This window comes from Pseudorca crassidens, chromosome 14, assembly GCF_039906515.1.
Source record: "Pseudorca crassidens isolate mPseCra1 chromosome 14, mPseCra1.hap1, whole genome shotgun sequence".
NCBI classification, from domain to species: Eukaryota; Metazoa; Chordata; class Mammalia; order Artiodactyla; family Delphinidae; genus Pseudorca; species Pseudorca crassidens.
The window spans coordinates 70807944-70828406 of record NC_090309.1 but is presented as its reverse complement, the minus strand read 5'-3'; the positions used below and the strand labels follow the sequence as shown (position 1 = coordinate 70828406).

Sequence of the window (20463 nt, the reverse complement as noted above, 5' to 3'; positions counted from 1 at the left end):
ACATGCGTCTCTATGGTCGAGTGGGCGGAGCCAGGAGCAAGATGGCCGCGCTCGCAGCTGCCACGGAGCCGCAAGCTTCCGGGGGTCCCCGGCCCCCAGTGTGTCTGCTGGTGTTGGGAATGGCGGGGTCTGGGAAAACCACCTTTGTACAGGTGACCTGCACGGCACGGGCGTAGTAGGAGCGCGCGAGAAGTTGTCTGTGGCAGGCGTAAGGCCAGGGGAGAAAGGGAGGTCTCTCTGGGGAGTTGGAGGGTACCGGCGCCTGGCTTTCAAGGATGCCAGCAACCCCTGTTTTTTCCTCCGCGAAGCCGTCTCAGATCCTAGCCTGGGTTCATTCAGCCTCTCTTCTGCGCACCCTCAGTGCCTATTTGTGACGACCGTACTTGGTATTGGAATTGCCTTGCTAGTGCCAAGTCCTCGAAGGCAGGCTTAACAAGTAATTCTGGCTGTTAATAGAGTGCTTGCACACAGGCTTTCGGTGTAGATTCCTAAAGAATTCCTTCTGGGGTGCCTACCATGTTTCAGGCACTGGGGATTTAGCGGAAATGACAAGGTTCCCGCTTAAATGGAGCTAATGTTTTTTGTGGGGGAGATAGAAACCCCCGCTCCCCCCAAACCACCAAATCAATAAGTGATGGAGAGTAGAGGAGGCTCTGTTGGATGTGTGATGAAGAAAGGTAGCATTTCAACTGAGAGTGAATGTTGGCGGTGGAGATCAGAAACGAATATTTAAGGTAGAGGGAAATGGAAGTGCAGAATTCTGGTAAGTTGGATTAAGGGGTGGAAGTTCTCTCTTTTTCCTTTATTATGCCTCTTGGTCTCAGTCCATCCTTCTCCCCATATGTCTGCAGAGGCTCACAGGATATCTGCATAGTCAAGGGTGTCCACCTTATGTGATCAACCTGGATCCAGCTGTGCATGAAGTTCCCTTTCCTGCCAATATTGGTGAGTAAACTGCCAGAACTTGTGTGAAGTTTCTCAGAGAATGGAAAGCTGTCAGCCTATCCTATGAGTCTTCAATGCTTCCATTTTTAATGTTTTCTAAACTGCCTAATTTCGTTTCCCTTGGATTTGCTAGCATCCTGAAACAGGCTTCTTCCTGATTCCCTTTTTCTCTTTGTTTACTCCTTCCCTCTTCCTAAATTTCCTTTTTTTCCTTACCACTCCCATTCTCTCTACCTCTTTTGACCCAAGGGTGTCAGACTATGGTTCTTTGGGAAAATGAAGTGACAGAAAGTCAGTCCTCTGGCTTTTAAGCCGTAAACCCTTCAGCAGGCTCTGTTACATAAACTTTGTTTGTATAGTTTTTTTCTTCAAGTTAAGAGCATGTGGGTTTTGTGCAGAGTTTGCTTACTGATTTGTAGGAATCTTGCAAAGTTACATGGGAAAATGTGTGTATATATGCCTGTGTGCATTGTCTTGGTGACGGGTTCCTTCCCTCTTATCATCAGACTTGTAGAGGAGTCCCTGACTACTGTATAAAAAAGATTAAGAATGGATGGGATCCAGTGTCCTGATTCTTGATAGGATCTAGGCTTCCTGATTTTCAGACTATTCCTTGATGTTAGTCTTTTCCCTCCTGGTCTCTTTTTAATCCTATTAAGCTTGTACTCCAAACATACTAATTAAGGAAGACCTTGTATTAAGAAGCAGAAATCATTATGGGAAGAATTTTGAAAAAAAAAAACATTCAATCTTTTCATTTAAAGGCTGGAACTCTAATAGTTGATGGGATATAGGTCTCCTGACTGCTAGATAGGTTTAGTTAGATATTACTGGACAGACCAACTTCCTTTTTATTTAAAATTCCATCCAAATAATTTTTTTCTAGTTTTATTGAGATATAGTTGACATACAGCATTGTATATGATTAAGTTGTATAGCATAATGATTTGATTTACAAACGCATGAAATGATTACCATGAATAAGTTTAGTGAACATCTGTCATCTCATAGATACAAAATTAAAGAAATAGAAAAAAATTTTTTTCCTTGTTATGAGAACTCTCAACTTTCACATATAACATGTAGCAGTGCTCATTACATTTATAATGTTGTATATTACATCCCTAGTATTTATTCACTGGAAGTTAGTACTTTTAACTACCTTCATCCAATTGTCCCTCCCTCCACACCCTCTACCGATTTGTAGATCGGTAACTACAAATCCAATCTCTTTTTCTGTGGGTTTGTCTGTCTTGCAGTGTAATTGACCTGCCACAGTATTTAGTTCCTGGTATACAACATAGTAAATTGAAATACATGTACATTTCAAAATGATCACTATGATGAGTCTAGTTAATATCTGTCACCATACAACGGTATTATATAATTTTTGACTGTATTCCCCACACTGTACATCTCACCCCATGACTCATTTATTTTGTAACTGAAAATTTGTACCTCTTAATCTCCATCACCTATTTCTCTCCCCACCCATCCACTTCCCAAGTTAATGCCTTTATAAAAATGTTATCTGCATTACCTTTGTTACCAGTAAGCAAGGAGTAAGAAATAAACCTTTTTTCTTTATTTAGCTCCCTTTTTCTGTGTATATGGTCACTGAGAAGGTATTTAAGTTGTATAAAACTTTTCTCTTTGTCTCCAACATCCCTACCATAACTTGAGAGCTCCTAGCCTAACATTCTTCTTGGGTTACTTGGCAGTTGTCCTTGGCCAGTGTGAAGCTGGAGAAGTTACTAGAAGACAGTGCTGACAATAGAAGCCTCAGAAGCTAGTTTCAGTTTCTTGCTGGGAGGGAAGGTACTTGCAGGGTACCTTTTGTCCTCCTAGTCTCTTCCTGAACTTGCTTCTTTTGCTGTTACAATTCAGTGATCTTAGTTTGAAAATTTAGAAAACAGATTGGAAAAGTACCTTGGATGCTAAGAGAGAAACTGATCTGTTTGCTCAGAGGAAGCAGAGATGACTTGAGAGGTCTGTTGGCTTAGATATTATAGGTGGGGAGTCTCAAACTGTATTGTTTCTTACGTGTTAACTTCCATTTCATTCTCTCTTTTTTTCCCTCCAGATATTCGTGACACTGTGAAGTATAAAGAAGTCATGAAACAGTATCCTTTTTCACATCTACTTTGGTTTTTGGCTCATCCCTGGCTACTTACTGTCTGTGTATTGTGTAGCTTTGAAAAAAGTGTTTGTGCCTTCCCTTGTGAAATATACTAGCAAAAGCATTCGATTGTTTTCAGGTAATTTTATGAAGAGGAGGGAAGATGAATGTGGGGAGAAGCATTGTAGGTGATTAGAAATCCTATTTCAGCTTGTGAGTTCCGTTTTCTGCCTTTGTCCTGAACTGCAGGCTGTTGTAATTAGCACAGAGAAGGAGACGCTAGCTGGTGGCGTGCCTGGGTCCCACAAGGGAGTACTGTCTTGGTGGATGCATCCATTGATCACCATCCCCTTAGACTGGGAAGCTCAAAGATTAGTAACATCAACTCTTAGTACATTGCTGTGTGAAATGTGTACTTTCCCTATAGGTAAGTCTAGATAGGAAGACTAATTCTAATCCTCAGGTGGCTTGATGAGTGAGGATCAGAGCTAAGAGTGGTATATAAATGATCTTCATGGCTAATGCCATCAGGCTGTCAATGCCTGATACATCTGTCTATTCCATTTTGGCCCCATTTCACCTGGCCATTTCTAAACGATGAATGAGGTAGACATCGATAGTGAATGTTTCCCTATGAGGTTAAGATTGTGTGATACAAACTAGTCAATTGAACACTAACGTTACGCTGTTTTTGTGAGGGATTGTCTAGATAATAAACTTTATCATCTAAATTGATCTATAAGCAATTTAAATCCTCAACTTAGTGTCTAGGTATGGACTTGGACCCAATGGTGGCATAGTGACCTCACTCAATCTCTTTGCTACCAGATTTGATCAGGTATGTCTGTCTCTATTTACATAGATATGGCTGTGTCAGAACCTGTGACTCTTAAATGCCTTAGCTTGATCACACTGGGAAAGAAGGGCAATCAACCTCAATGTCAATACAGAATATAAGGAGGCATTTTGGCGGACAAAGAAGTAGGCTATGAGAGGATGATCAACATGGTGAGAGACTTCACACTGAACGTTGTGGCGGCCAGTAAAGACCTAAGAGACCTGGGTTCTCTTCTTGATCTGTTATTGGCTTGCAGTGTTACCCTGAGGATGGGGTGGAGGGATGGGGAGTGGGATGGGCTACCAGGCAGGGAATGGAACAATTATGGGGCTTTTCACTTGTGACAAATTGTTGTCATCTTGTTATGTTTTCTCTGTCACATTCCGCTTCCTTAAGAGTGTTTGGCAATCACTGATTTTTTACCCCGATTTCACTCAATGATTCAGGCTGTTAACGCTTTACTGAAGCACCAAGAGAGAGACCTGGCAGTGACAGATCAAGTCTTCAGCTCCTTAGGCCTTGCCCTGTGCTCCAGGGTGTTGTGGTACGGCAGGTGTGGCTATGTTTCTTTGGTTCCATGAGCACGTTAGTTGGTGTCCTCAGACAGAGAACATAGAGATTCAATCGTTAATGGTGCCTGCAGGTGGGCCACTCTAGAGAGGGCCCTGTGATATTTTTGGTGAACTTGGATTCTGTTGTAATTGGCGTTTTTTTCTTTTAGGTGATGAAATTTATTGAGAAGGCCCAGAACATGTCTAAGTAAGTGATTTCAGTCTAATGCCTATTTATTACTCTGTAGTTGACATGTTTCTAGGTTTTTTGAAGAATTTTGGGTTACTATCAAGTTCTGAGAGGGTGTAGTTTGAGATGAAACCATGATAAGTGAAAAAATTGTTGGCAAGAAGACAATCATTAAGATGCTTTACTTGGTTGGGGAACTAAGATCCCACAAGCCATGGTGTGGCCCAAAGTAAATAAATAAATAAAAGCGACAAGATGCTCTACAGTGTAGAGCTCAATTTAATAGTATCCCACCCCCAATCACTTTGGTATATGTTCCCAGCTTCTTAGGAGGTATTTTGAGAATTTGAGTCCACATTCACTTGTCCACTTGCCTTCTCTTGCTTGTTGGCATTAAAGTCTATGAAATACCTTTCTAATCCTTGTTTATGTTATTTTATTATTTTTTTTATGTTTATTTTTGGCTACACTGGGTCTTCATTGCTGCACGTGGGCTTTCTCTAGTTGTGGCGAGCGGGGGCTACTCTTCGTTGCGGTGCGCGGGCTTCTCATTGTGGTGGCTTCTCTTGTTGCGGAGCACAGGCTCTAGGCACGTGGGCTTCAGTAGTTGTGGCACGCGTGCTCAGTAGTTGTGGCTTGCGGGCTCTAGAGCGCAGGCTCAGTAGTTGTGGCGCACGGGGCTTAGTTGCTCCACGGCATGTGGGATCTTCCCGGACCAGGGCTTGAACCCTTGTCCCTCGCATTGGTGGGCGGATTCTTAACCACTGTGCCACCAGGGAAGCCCCTAATCCTTGTTTAAATTAATATAATTTACATGATTCAGAGGGGAAATTTTTTAATTTAAAAAGCATCAAAATATAGAATAGGAGATTCTTATTATCATTACCCACAATGAACTGTTGTTAAATTTTTAATAGGTTTGCTTTTTTAAAAGAAAGGAAGATAATTTATTATTTTTGTAAAAAGGATATATAGGCTTATTACTATAAATAATTCCTACCATGCATAGTATTTAAAAGATGAAAGTATCACCCTTCTTGTCACTAGAAATAGCTATCATTATTATCATTATTGCTATCAGTGACTGTCATCCCAGGCGTTTCTATTCATGTGTACATAGATAGAAGGATGGATGGATAAGGTGTTTTTACAAAAATAGGATCATACTAGAGTAGTTTTTTAAAGTAATAGCTTTATTGCAATATGAATTCACAGACCATAAAGTGCACTCTTTTAAAGTATACAGTTTAGTGGTTTTTAGTATATTCACAAAGTTGTGCATTGACCAGAGGTACCTAATTTCAGGGACTTCCCTGGTGGTCCAGTGGTAAAGAATCCGCCTTACAATGCAGGGGACGCAGGTTCGATCCCTGGTCAGGGAACTAAGATCCCATATGCCACGGGACAACTAAGCTCGCAAGCCACAACTACTGACCTCTTGCGCCTCAACTAGAGAGCCCGCATGCCGCAAACTACAGAGCCCGCGCCACAACTAGAGAAGAGAAAACCCATTTGCGACGGCTAGAGAGAATCCCATGTGCCACAAACTACAGAGCCTGCGCCACAACTAGAGAAGAGAAAACCTGTTCGCCACGGCTAGAGAGAATCCCGCGTGCCACAACGAAAGATCCCTCATGCCTCAACGAAGATCCCATGGTGCTGCAATTAAGAGCTGGCGCAGCCAAAAATAAATAAATAAAAAATAAATCTTAAAAAAAAAAAAAAAAAAGAACTACCTAATTTCAGAACATTTTCATCTCCAAAAGAAACCCCATACTCATTAGCAGTCACTCTATTCCCCATTCCTCCAGGCTCCTGCTGGCTTCACATACCATTTTACATTCTCACCAGCAATGTATGGAGGGTTCCATTTTCTGTACATTCTGGTCACTACTTGTAATTGTTTTTGTTTTAATAAATTTATTTATTTTTTGGCTGCTTTGGGTCTTTGTTGCTGTGTACGGGATTCCTCTAGTTGCAGTGCTTGGGCTTCTCATTGTGGTTGCTTCTCTTTGTTGCAGAGCACAGGTTCTAGGCATGCGGGCTGCAATAGTTGTGGCATGTAGGCTCAGTAGTCGTGGCTCGCGGGCTCTGGAGCTCAGGTTCAGTAGTTGTGGTGCACGGGCTTAGTTGCTCCGCAGCATGTGGGATCTTCCCAGACCAGGGCTTGAACCCGTGTCCCCTGCATTGGCAGGCGGATTCTTAACCACTGCGCCACCAGGAAGTCCAGATGTTGAGCATCTTTTAGTGTACTTCTTGGCATTGGTATACATTTGGAGAAACGTCTATTCAAATTTTTTGCTTTTTTAAAAATAAGTTTCAGGTACGCATTGTAATTTAACATGTGTACACTGCAAAGTGATCACCCCACAAAAGTCCAGTTACCATCGGTCACCATACAATCGATCCCCTTCACCCTTTTTGCCCACCCACAACCCCTTTTTCCTCTGGTAACCACTGATTTGTTCTCTGTATCTGTGAGCTTGCTTTTGGTTGGTTGGTTTCCTTCCCTTACCCTTCCTTTTCCCTTCACTTTCCCTTCCCTTTCCCTTCCCCTTCCTCTCTCCCTCCCTCCCTCCCTCCCTTCCTTCCTTCCTTCCTTCCTCCAGATTATTCCACATGTGAGTGAAATCATATGGTAGTTGTCTTTTTCCTTCTGACTTATTTTACTTAGCATAATACCCTCATGTTGTTCATTCATGTTGTCGCAAATGGCAAGATTTCATTCTTCTTTTATGGCTGAATAGTATTCCACTGTGTATATACCACATCTTCTTTATCCATTCATCCATTGGTGGACACTTAGGTTGCTTCCATGTCTTGGCTATTGTACATAATGATGCAATGAACATAAGGGTGCATATATTTTTTCTAATTAGTGTTTTTATATTCTTTGGATAAATACCCGGAAGTGGAATCACTGGATCATACGGTTAGCTCTATCCTTCATTTTTTGAGGAATCTTTCTACTGTTTTTCATAGTAGCTGCACCAGTTTATATTCCCACCAACAGTTTACGAGGTTTCCTCTTCTGTACATCCTTTTCAGCACTTGTTATCTATTTGGTAAGAGCCATTCTAACAGGTGTGAGGTGATACTTCATTGTGGTTTTGATTTGCATTTCCCTAATAATTAGTGATGTTGAACATCTTTTCATGTGCCTTTTAGCCATCTGTGTCTTTGGAGAAATGTCTACGTAATCGGATCCTCTGCCCATTTTTGAATCGGGTTGTTTATTTGTTTTGGGGTTGTATGTGTTCTTTATATATTTTGGATACCAATCCCTAATCAGAGATACGATTTGCAATTTCTGCTGTTCAGTAGCTTGCCTTTTAGTTTTTTGTTTTGGGCAATGCCCGGCAGCTTGTGGGATCTTAGTTCCCCGACCAGGATTGAAGCTGGGCCACTGTGGTGAACGCGCTGAGTCCTAACCACTGGACCACCAGGGAATTCCCACCTTTTAGTTTTGATGATGTTTTCCTTTCCTGTGCAGAAGCTCTTTAGTTTGATGTAGTCTCATTTGTTTATTATTGCTTTTGATTTCCTTGCCTTTGGAGTCAGATCCACAGAAACTTATGTCAGTGAGGTTACTGCTTATGTTTTCCTCCAGAAATTTATTTAATGTTTTCAGGTGTTACATTCAAGTCTTTCATCCATTTTGAGTTAATTTTTGTGTATGGAGTGGTCTGGTTTCATTCTCTTGCATGTGACTGTCTGTTTTTCCCAACACCATTTCTTGAAGAGACTTTCCTTTCTCCGTTGTATGTTCTTGGCTCCTTTGTTGTCAATTAATTGTCCATGTATGTGTGGATCTTTGCTTTTTTAAAAGCAGCTTTATTGAGATATAGTTCATAGGCCATACAATTTACCCATTTAAATTGTACAATTCTGTGGCTTTTAGTGTAGTTACAGAATTGTACAGCCATCATCACAATCAATTTTAGAACGTTTCATTCCCTCAATAAGAGACCCTCTTCTTTAGTTATCACTTTCTTATTCTTTTTCTCCCTCCCTCCATTTTCCTCCAACCCCACCCCTAAGTAACCAGATGGTTTCCCAAGAGATTTACACTCTGGTTTTGCTTATCTCTCATTTTTAATGCAGTGTGTTTCTAAAACTGTCAGTTTTCTCTGTGATCATTTGCAGCAGTGATGTATTGGTGCTCCTGCCAATGAGCCTGAATACTGGACATTGAACAAAACCCAGGGGAATGTGGTATGCACTTTAAGGGCAATGGGAAGAAGTGAGACTTGACAGTGTGAAGAGGTTATTTCAGTCTTGAGTAACCAGATGTTAATGTTTTGTGGGATGGAATATGTTTCAGAATGCATAAATGAAAACTTCTTTAATGGTCTTTTTTGACACAGGTATGTCTTGATTGACACACCTGGACAGATTGAGGTATTCACCTGGTCAGCTTCTGGGACTATCATCACTGAGGCCCTGGTGAGTATTCTAGAACTTGTTACTCAGGGTAAGTAGAGAGCCAGACAAGAAAAGCTTCTTATTGCTTGGGATCTTATGTGGGATAGAGTCATAGAGCTCTGCACACCTGCCTAAAGTGGTTCTTCCTTGCCACGGAAGGTAGGAGAAGAATTTGGGGACAGGTCAAGAACCCTCTGACTAAAGCTTTGATTATTTTGTGGCTTTAGGCATCCTCGTTTCCAACGATTGTCATTTATGTAATGGACACATCTCGAAGTATCAACCCAGTGACCTTCATGTCCAATATGCTCTATGCCTGCAGGTAATGCGTTATTGTTGGGCATAGTATTATGTCAAGGTATGAAGTCTCCACTTCTTTTCCATCATTTTTGAGTCCTGAGTGCTTACCCCTAGGTTTTCATTCAGGCTTGCCACTCACTTTAGTGGCTCTGGGTTAGGGAGGGGCTCTGGGTTAGGGCGGGAAAGGAAGCACATATACTGTTGGCATTCTCTTATCAGCCACTTCTCATCTTCCTCCCTTGCTTGTTACAGAATAGGTGATGAATGAATATGAACCTTCTGGCAGTTGCCCAAGTTGAATGAAATCCAGTTCTGAATAGAATAGAGCCTCTGGTCTAAATGCCTTTCTTCTGTGTTGTGATAGGAAGAGTGAAATTATAACATGAGGAGAGACTGAATAAAAAGATTCATCCATGATTCTAAATGCACGTGTTTTCCCAAGTGTGGTGCCATTAGGAGAGGAAGGACATGCCTCACTAGGCTTTATTAGTGCATTAGACCTAGGAGCAAGGCGGACCATTATTAATGCTGAATTTTATTTTGGGGGTATGCAAAAACAATCACCCCGATTTGTCTCTTCTGTTATGACTAGGGATGTCCCTTCCTGGTAAACACAAGAAATCTTAGTCTAGATAGAAATCTGATGTTTGATAGCATGATTTTGTCTTCATATTAATTGTTTAAAAGACAGTTAATTTGGTGAAGCACACACACACACACACACACACACACACACACACACAACCAGGATCAGTACCAAAGCATTATTACTCTAAGAAAAGGAGAGAGTGTGTATGTGTGTTGTTTGCTTGATGGTAGTGGTAGTTTCCTGCTTGGGAGGGGAGAATATGTGAGTGCTGTGTAAGAATGGATACCTGTATTTAGAGTCTGAACCCATCTCCCTATTTATTACTCAGTTCCATCAGATAACAGGCAAGCAGGTGCTTAAGTGCTTTTACTAATAATGCCTCAATGTTTGATTTTCAGCATCTTGTACAAAACCAAGCTGCCTTTTATTGTGGTCATGAATAAAGTAAGTGGATTCTTCCTGTTGTGACTGAATGTTTCGTTTTCATCAGAACCTTGTGTTTGGGTAGGTGAGAAGGATTATTTCAGATGCTGGAGAGCAGATTTAAGCTAACCTGAAGCAAAGTCATGAGCACTTCTAGGAAATGGATTCAATCAAATCGAATGAATATATATTGCTGATTCTTTTCCAAAGTTTTTTTAGGCTAGATAGAGTAGCCCCTGGTCCACAGCGTATAGGTTATCCCTCAGGATTGGGACTGTGTAAATGAGGGAGGGACTGCTAGTCTGTTGGAAGTGGCAGTTAAACAAAACCAAAACTTCTCTGTTGTTGGCTAGGATGCAAGAGACTATGTACTTGACTTCAGAGCCTGGAGGGTACTGGCCTCCACTGTGGCCATGGTCACTTGGCAGTGGATAGTGAAGGTCTGTTCTAACCTAGAATATACAGATCTTCATTTAATTATTTATACTGCACAGCAGTCTTGGCTCTTTGTGACTTGTTGCAGTGGAGGAGGAAATGGGGGAAGCAGAGAAAGAAAATACATGAATTATTGCTCTCTGCTGTCATCAATTAAAAAATTTTTTTTGCCGTTGTTTGATGTCTGACCTCATCCCTGGTTGCTGATAGTTGACTTCTCTCTGGTACAGACTGACATCATTGATCACAGCTTTGCAGTGGAATGGATGCAGGATTTTGAGGCTTTCCAAGATGCCTTGAATCAAGAGACTACATACGTCAGTAACCTGACTCGTTCAATGAGCCTCGTGTTAGATGAGTTTTACAGCTCCCTCAGGGTAAACTTTCTTGCTTATGCTGTTGGTCTCTCCAGATAACCTCATAACCCAAGGGGCTGGCTTTGAACCTATTTTGGAAAGGAAGTTCATTACCTTCTGAAAAGTAATTTTTAAGGCATGGCTTATTAAAAACTGGAGACTTAAAAGATATATATGATATGGACCCTACCCTCAGAGAGTTTATGGTCTAGTTAGGAGAGAAGGCTAAACGCAGAGTTAAAACATGATATATTGTAGTAACTTATATTGTGATATCTTAAGAAAGATTAAAAGTTGGGCCTGATAGTGGTGATGGGGTAGATCACTTTTGAAGTGAGAGATTTTTTGAGGATATAGTCAATATAGGTGTGCTTTGAAGGATGGGTAAGATTTGTGTAAGCAAAAGTGGGTGTGGGTAGCAGCAAGTATGTTAATTGCCCAAGCGAAGACATCTCTCTTTTTATAGAGAACAGACTGTGGTTTGATTTGATAGGGAATAGATGAACTGCTGCTTGTTTGATCCTAATTATCTTTCTCAGTTCTCTATTTTCCATAGACTTATTTCCATCACTCTTGAGTAGGTATGCCATTTTGTCTTGTTTTAGCTTCATTCTTTGCCAGAGACTTCTTAAAGTAGCCAAACCTCTTCTGTGAAGATTTTATGAAATTTGAGCCAAATAATATATGCCATTTAAAAATATACAGTTGTTTCCTCAGTGGTATTAATGATGCTTTTGGCAGGTGGTGGGAGTGTCTGCTGTTCTGGGTACAGGCTTAGATGAACTCTTCGTGCAAGTTGCCAGTGCCACAGAAGAATATGAAAGGTGAGGATAAAGGAACATTCTAGTGATGGCACTCTTAGTTACCCACAGGTCTGATATGATAGCTGTTTTGCCAGGCAAAACATTTTGGTTTTCATGGTGTTTGTATTATATTTGCCATGCAGATGTGCACTGGATCTGATCACACTTAGGGTTAACAAGTAGCTGTTAACTTTTTTTAAAAAAGAATAGGAGTATAAAATCTTCACTATATTGAATGATGAAGAACAGGTGTCATCAGACAGTGTTTGTAAAAAGCCAGGTGTTAAATATTTTAGGCTTTGTGGGTTGTATTATCTGTTGAAACTCCTCAACTCTCATTGTGGTGCAAAAGCAGCTATAGACAATTCCTAAACAAATGGCGTGGCTGTGTTCCAATAAAACTTTATTTATAAAAATAGGCAGTGGGCTGGATTTGTCCTGTTTGCCACATTGGTTGACCCCTGATGAAGAACATAGACTTTGGAGTCAGATAGATATGGTTTAGATTTCTTTTTCCTCCAATTAATAAGTGTGTAACCTTAGCAAGTTTTCCTCATTTATAGATGAAGGGTAATAGCATTTATTGTTAAGGTCGTTGTGGGGATTATTTGAGATAATATATCTAAAGCACCTAACACAATTGCTGACATGTAGTAAGCATATTTCTTAATAAATGATTGTTATAACTATTTTCTTGGTTAATACTGGAGTTCCATTTATCTAAAGCAAAGTGGAGTCATAGCACCTATACACTTTCCTTAGGCCTGATAATTGGCTGCTTTCTAGCAAGCTTCATACTTAGCAAGAGCCTAATAGCCACATTGTGGTTTTTCAGAAACATTATTTTGATTTTTATTCATCAGATGAGGTTCATTTTTTTGTTTGTTTTGTTTTGTTTTTTTGCATGTGTTATCAAAGCCTCAGGATAGACTCTTTTCTATATCCTTTCATGGTTGCCCAGATAAACGACATAATTATGTATTGGGCTTCCTGAGCCCAGTAGGCCTAGCTTCTTTTACTCATCATTTAAACATCTTTTACTCATGTTTATCCAAGTGAATGGTGAACTCATTGGTCATGGTCTCCCCAGAGTTGATCTTCCCAGATCAGCAGTCAGTCTTTTGTCTTGTTGCTGATTTCAGGGAGGGGGCAGTCACCTTGGCTTTTAATTCCTTAGGGATAGAATCTCAGTGACTAAGACTTGTTACATCTGATGTATGGTGACATAAGATCTTTTGTTATTATCAAAGTACTAGGAAAATAGAAGTGATGTGGAGGCGGGGACAGGATAGATTATTAATCAAAGGGATTTAGAAAGTGTTTCTCTTTCCAGAGAGTATCGTCCTGAATATGAACGTCTGAAGAAATCGCTGGTAAGAAAAGAGGCTATTTGTGTATTTTAGGGCCACTGAATAAACAATCTCAAACTATGTACTAATCCTTCTGCCATAAATGCTTTTGTTTTGGTTCTCAATGTATCCTTTAGATACTTGTTAATTTAAACCTGTAAATTTGTACGTATGCTGTCTGGATGCAGAAAGGCCCTTAATTATTTTTCTTCTCTATACTTGAAGTAATAAAAATCAGTAATTTTTCCTTTTATATATGCTGAGCCCTTCTTGTGCCATACCTCCACCCCTACTCCAAGGTCCATTTAAAGGCTACTTGTAGAATTTTGTTTAAGAACAGAGGGTAGTTCACAACTCTTACCCCAAATGATGAAGTGTCCTATCCCCATCGGCTACATTGGACATCTTATCACTGAGCCTTCCTGCTGTGTCTGTTTGAGGGTTCTTTTGATGATTTTGTGTCTAATTTCTGAAACCTCTAATACAGTCTGCAGAGCCCTCTGGAATGAACTTCTGCTAATCTGGGCCCACACTGCTCAATGTTTCTGTCATCAGCCATCCCTTATCTGCCTCTAGTATTTGTATAATTTGTCATCTCCAGTTAGAAGTCTGGCATCTAACTTGGGCCTCCTTTTTTAATATGACAACATTTTCCTCTGTGTATGTAGGCCAGTGCACAGAGCCAGCAGCAGAAAGAACAACTGGAACGACTTCGGAAAGATATGGGCTCTATAGCCTTGGACACCGGGACTGCCACAGGTACTGGAGGGTCTTCTGGTGTTAGGAACTAAGAGCGGGGTACGCTTATCTCCACTTAGTAGGTAGGTATTTATGTTTAAGGGAGAGAAAGAGAAAAGGATAAAGTAAATGTTGTATAGTGTATCTATCTATCTGTTCTTCAGTCAATTTAGATAAATCCTAGATCTGCATTGTGTTTAGTTGTCTCTTCGTCTCCTTTAATCGTGAATGGATCCTTTGTTTTTGTATTTCATGACATTGACATTTTTGAAGTGTACAGATGTAGATATATACCTACGGACATACCTATATCTAACATCTGTGTTAACGAGGAATCCACTGTCTGTGTCTCTCATACCACATTTATCTTATCTGTGTTTATACTTTTATACATATGTATATGATGATTCTTTCTCTTCAGGTAGTTTTTGGTTTACTTTGGCAAGATACTTGATGTCTACTTTTTTTTTTAATTACTTTTTAATCCTCCCCCTCTTTTACTGTTTATTTTGGCCTAATTTTAGATTTACAGAAGAGTTTCATGAATTGCAAAGAATTGCCATATACCCTTCAGCTAGATTCACCAAATGTTAACATCTACCACATTTACTTTATTCTTTCTGTTATATATGTTTGGCTTTACATTTTATATAAATATATAAGTATACGTATAAAATATTTGTATATTATATATAACTTTTTTCTGAATCGTTTAAGAGTAAGTTGCAGACATGATGCACCTTTACCCTTGAGTTTTTCTTAAAAATAAGGGCATTATTTTATATACCCTCATTGTAGTTATCAAAAACTAGGAAATTAACATTGACACGTTCCTATTATCTAATGTATAGACCTTATTTAGACGTAGCCATTTGCCCTCTATAGCAGGAGAAGGTTCTGGATCTGTGTTGCATTTAGTTGTCACGTCTCTTATTTTCCTTTAATCTGGAATGGCTCCTTAGTCTTTCTTTGCATTTCATGACATTGATATTTTTGAAGTGTATGGTACTTAACATTTTTGTAGAATTTTCTTCAATTTGGGTTTGTCTGATGTTTCCTCATGGTTCAATTCAGGTGCCTCCTTTTTAGCAGAAGTTAACAGATGTGAAGTGTTTTTTCCATGTATCATATCACAAGGTACATGATGATGAGCTGTCTTTGATCACTTACTTAAAGTGGTGTCTGCCAGGTTTTTTCGTCATAAAGTTATTTTTCCCTTCATAATAAGTATTTTGTGGGGTGATGCTTTGATTAGATAAATGTACTTTTAATTTTCAAATGTTTACCCATTAGTTTTAATATGCATTAATCTAGGTAGGGATAGTCTTCATTTTCCTGATACATGTTGCAGATATTTTCTCCCTGTTTGTCAGTTGCCCTTTGACTTCGTTCATGGTGTTATTTTGCCATGCAAAAGTTTGTTTCGTTTTGTATAAATTTGATGTAGTCAAATTTATTTATCTTTTATTGCACCTGGTTTTGAGTCATAGTTGGGAATCCTTTATCCACACCTGTGTTAAAGAGGCATTCACTCATGTTTTACTGTAGTACTTGTATGGTTTTATTTTCTACATTTGGAACCCTGATCCATTTAGGGTTTATTCCTGGGTATGGTGTGAGGTATAGGTCTGTGTTACCTTTTTCATAAATAGTTGTACCCACATGATTTATTAAAAAGTCTACCTTTGTCCCAGTGATGAGATGCTACCTGTATCATATACTAAAGTTTCATATGTGCTTGGATGTATTTCTGGATTACCTATTTTATTCCTCTAGACTGTGTGCCTTTACTGTGTGGCTTTAATTACATATAGAGGCTTTATAGTATGTTTTAATATCTGCTAGCGCTAGTCCTCCTCAACGTTTTCTTTTTTAGTGTTTCCCTGACTATTCTTGCTTGTTTGTTTTCCCAAATGACCTTTAGTATCAACTTAATGTAGCTCGCTAAAAAACCTCTTTGATATTTTTATTGGGATTGTGTTATATTAATTAATTAATTAATTGACATCTCTTTGATGTTGCTCTTCCTGTCTAAGAACAAGGAATGTGTTTATATTTGTCAAGTCTACTTTTATGTCTTCCAGGAATGTTTTCCTCATGTAGGTTTTGTTAAATTTGTTAAATTTTTCCCAAGGATTGTATCTTCGTTAGTGTTGAAAATGGGATTTTTCTTCTAACTGGTTATGTTTGTGTTTATGAAGACTTTTCATTTCTGTATTTTAGTCTTTTTATTCTGCTACTTTACTGACATTTTTTATTGTTTGAGTTAGTTTTGTCATTAATTCTCTAGGGGTTCCTAGGTTGGTGCTCAAATTTAAATATATACACACTCACCCTCCCACACTCATTGGTGGACTGGCCTTTAAAGGAGTAAAGTTCTGTTAATGATAGCTATTGCTATAGGTCTAGTAGAGAACAGCAAAGCCACTTGGTGGATTAGGTGCTGGAACCTGGCTGGGTTTACCAGTTAAGTGAGTTCCACGCTCCACACTTTTACTCTTGACTTATCAGCACACTGGATCTGCTCAAATGTCTTTAGCCTTCATAGGAAAAACCATAGCCTCTTCTAAGCTGAGAGCTAGTACAAATAAATGACATTACTATGACTATGAAGACAAGCTACTTGAGAGTTATTTTCCTCAACTTAAAAATGAGACCTCTGGGGGCTTCCCTGGTGGCGCAGTGGTTGAGAGTCCGCCTGCCGATGCTGGGGACACGGGTTCGTGCCCCGGTCCGGGAAGATCCCACATGCCGCGGAGCGGCTGGGCCCGTGAGCCATGGCCGCTGAGCCTGCGCGTCCAGAGCCTGTGCTCCGCAACGGGAGAGGCCACAACAGTGAGAGGCCCGCGTACCGCAAAAAAAAAAAAAAAAAAAGAAAATGAGACCTCTTGGGTTACTGGCCTCATGAAAGCACTTTGTGAAATACACTAGTGTAGAAATGTTAAGTGGTATTAACTGTACATTTAGAAGAGATAAGATCGTGCATTTTTTCATGATCACTTTCATCCTGCCAGTTTTTAATCATACTTGCTTATCGATTCAAAATCACTTTTTTGAGGAGGCCTATGTTCATGACATGCTAGTGATAGATGTTTTCTATGTAGGCAGCTTACCTCCTGTGATGGACCCTTCTGACTTGATCCTGACTCGGGGAACCTTGGATGAAGAGGATGAGGAAGCAGACAGTGATACTGAAGATATTGACCACAGAGGTGAGAGGCGGCTGAGGTGGCTCATGAGAACAAAACAGCTGCTTATTCTTTCATTGTTTGCCCGGGAGCTTCCTGCTACTGAGGGAAGACCTTGAGCATGAAGCCAGTTACAGGGGAGAGAGGACATGCTAAAGGATGCAGCACCAGGAAGGAGTTCCATATATTCAAAGTTCCTGGCCTTCCTACTGAATGGTTAATATTGAGCTTGATTACGGCCTTTTATTAGTCTTGTGTCTTCTCATCTTTAGGTCCTAACTCAATTTTGAGGAATCCAGGATTGTTTATTGTAATCATTGTTTTAAGAATACAAAAGGAGGCCTCAGCAGACCTAAACCAGTCAGAAGGGACTGTAGCATTGAAGATAGAATGGCTCTGGAAACCCAAAAGTGTTCCACTTTGCATAGTTTTATGGACTGTGGACAGAATCTGTTTCTTGAAACAACGCTTTTAGGTCCTAGCTGTGCCCAAGAGCAAACTTCTCTTTATTCCAGTGTGCTGGATACTAACATGTAAATTGCATCATTTAATAAGATTTATTGAGGTATAATTTACAAACAATAAATCCCACCCTTTTATTAAAGTGTATAGCTTGATGAATTTTAATACATATATATAGTTTTGTAATTACCATTATAATCAAGAAACAGAACACTTCCATCACCCTAAAAGTTCGCTCAGGCTCGCTTTTATTCAGTCCCTTCCCCCACACCAGTTCCTGGCAACCGCTTACCTGATTTTTATTCCTATAATTTTGCCTTTTCCAGAATGTTGTGTAAGTGGAATCACAGTATTTAACTTGCATTTGACTTTTTTCATTCAGTGTAATGCTTTTGTGATCCATCCATGTTACTGCATGTGTCAGTAATATGTTCTTTTTTATTGCTGAGTAATAGTTCTATTATGTGGATGTACCTTTGTTTATCCATTCACCAGCTGATTGACACTGGGGTTGTTGCCAGGTTTTAGCTGTCATGAATAAAGCTGCTCTAAACATTCATTAACAGGTATTTGTGGACAGAGGTTTTCATTTCTCTCAGTTAAAAATATGTAGGAGTGGGACCTCATTTTAATTACTTTATGAAGGAGGTATTCTCCCCACTTACAGGTCAAAGAAATTGTACATTTTGGGCAACATGATAAATACAGCCTGCTTCTAGGAGATATTTCCTTATTGGGAGAAGTGGACATACAGTGTCTTAGAAATATAGTTGACTCTTCAACAACTTGGAGACTAGGGGTACCCACCCTCCTCACAGTTTAAAATCCCTGTATAATTAACTTATAGTTGGCCCTCTGTATCTGTGGTTCCACATTCGTGGATTTCACCACCTGTGGATCGTGTGGTACTGTAGTATTTACGATTGAAAAAAATTCGTGTATACATGGACCTATGCAGTTCAAACCCGTGTTGTTCAAGGGTCAAAGGTACTATTTCTGATGGATGGGTGACAGCAGCTCTAATCCACCTGTCTAATGGGAGAGTTTAAAAAGAATTAACCTTCTTTTTTCCTTGCAGTTACAGAGGAAAGCCGTGAAGAGCCAGCATTCCAGAATTTTATGCAAGAATCAATGGCACAGTACTGGAAGAGAAACAACAAATAGTTTCTAAAGTCCAAAATTTTGGAACTCTGTGTGAAGGGACTATCCTTATCTCTGATTGGGGGCTACTATAAAGGACAATTTTGTTCAGGATAGCAGTTTCTCTTACTAGTGAAATCTCCTGACTCAGATGAAGCCAGGGATAGAATACATTTGGACCTGGCAGGTAGATGCTGATTCCCCTTGGCATTTTCCTTGGATTTATGCAAGGAAGGATATTCTGGTTTTGGATGCTCATATCCCTTCAAGCCTAAAACTGCAAGTTTTATCATTTGAACGCACATACTTTTGCTGCTGATGGACAGAACAGAGAGAGAACTTAGTGGGCTGGATCTGTAGCCTCTACTTCTCCAGCATCTTGCCTTTGAACCTGCACCACGAGTTCCCCTCCTTTTAGCAGAAAGAGAGGGGGAAACAGGAGCTTGTCCAGAGCTTGGCACTGGAGTCTCCTTGGCAATCAATCAATCTTGGTATGAAATGTGCCTCAGACTGGGTAGCTTATTGTAGAACACCAGGTTCATTGAAGAAAGTGGGCAAAACATTGTTAACGAATAAGAATTCTACTTTAGATGGTGACTTGGATAAAGAGTTTTTAATTTTAACTTTGTTGTAAGCCTGCCTGTCATAATTTCAAATAAGAAAATTATCACAAATAGTCACTGCAGTTCAGAAGAGAGGTTTAAAGCCACATGTTGTTTACTAAAGTTCCATGTACGTACCACACCTAGTAACCAGGTACAAAGCCAGGCCCTGTTTGTACTGTACTTTAACTTAATGCAGTGTATCCTTAGTGATTTACTCAAAGTCCACAGATTTGGGTCAGTTGCACATTCCATATATAACAGCCCTGGTAAGGGTTTGCTTTGCCTCCACATTCTTCACAGTATCTTATAACATTATACATTTCTCTTAAGGAATTTTATCCCTGCCTAACCTGTATTCCAGATCAGTGGTTCTCAAAGTGTGGTCTCTGGACCAGAAGCAGCAGCATCATCTGGGAAGTTACTAAAAATGGGACATTCAAGCCCTATATCAGAAACTGGGGGGGTGTGGGGCCTAGCAGTCCGTTTTACTAAGGCCTCCAGGGGATTCTGATGCATGCTAAGTTCAGAACAATATTCTAACTCAAACAGCCTATGACGTAATTCTAGGCCAGGTGAATCTCAGATATCAATGTGCTTATCACCTGCTTTATCAGAGTACCCCAACCTTGACCATCTGGTGCCTATTCTCCAATCTAACATTCTAAAAATAAATAAAAGTGTTTCGCTTTACATGAAGTATTAATTTCAGTATTCTGTAACTAATGGAAACCACTGGTCTAAAAACTTGAACCTGTTCTTTGAGAGGAAACCATTTGCACGGCAAAACTCTGAACATACCTGATTTTTTCCCTTAGTGCCTTTGTATACTTTTTACTTAAAGAGGAACTTGTCTGGCCTATGCTATAAGCTCCATAAGGGCAGAGACAGTCTTACTCATCTGTGTATCCCTTGCAGAGGACCCAGTACATAATAGGTACTCAACAAATGTTTGCTAAGTGAATGAATTAAATACTAGGTGGCTAATTTATGGAAACTGACCACCTGAT

The 20463-nt window shown here is 39.9% G+C and overlaps 1 protein-coding gene across 2 annotated transcripts; it reads left to right on the top strand.

Moving 5' to 3' along the window:
* On the top strand, positions 1-19474 carry GPN1 (GPN-loop GTPase 1). Of its 2 annotated transcripts, none has more exons than XM_067703383.1 (14): positions 1-152; positions 852-945; positions 3029-3068; positions 3836-3902; positions 4624-4661; positions 9011-9089; positions 9296-9390; positions 10356-10401; positions 11046-11192; positions 11913-11995; positions 13308-13347; positions 13992-14082; positions 17166-17273; positions 18790-19474. In XM_067703383.1, the coding sequence occupies exons 1-14, from the start codon at positions 3-5 to the stop codon at positions 18873-18875; spliced, it is 1164 nt and encodes a 387-aa protein (XP_067559484.1). In that variant the 5' UTR covers positions 1-2; the 3' UTR covers positions 18876-19474. The 2 variants fall into 2 exon arrangements, with proteins under 2 accessions (XP_067559484.1, XP_067559485.1); XM_067703384.1 differs by lacking the exon at positions 1-152 and adding an exon at positions 208-763.
* The last annotated feature ends 989 nt before the right edge of the window (positions 19475-20463 follow it).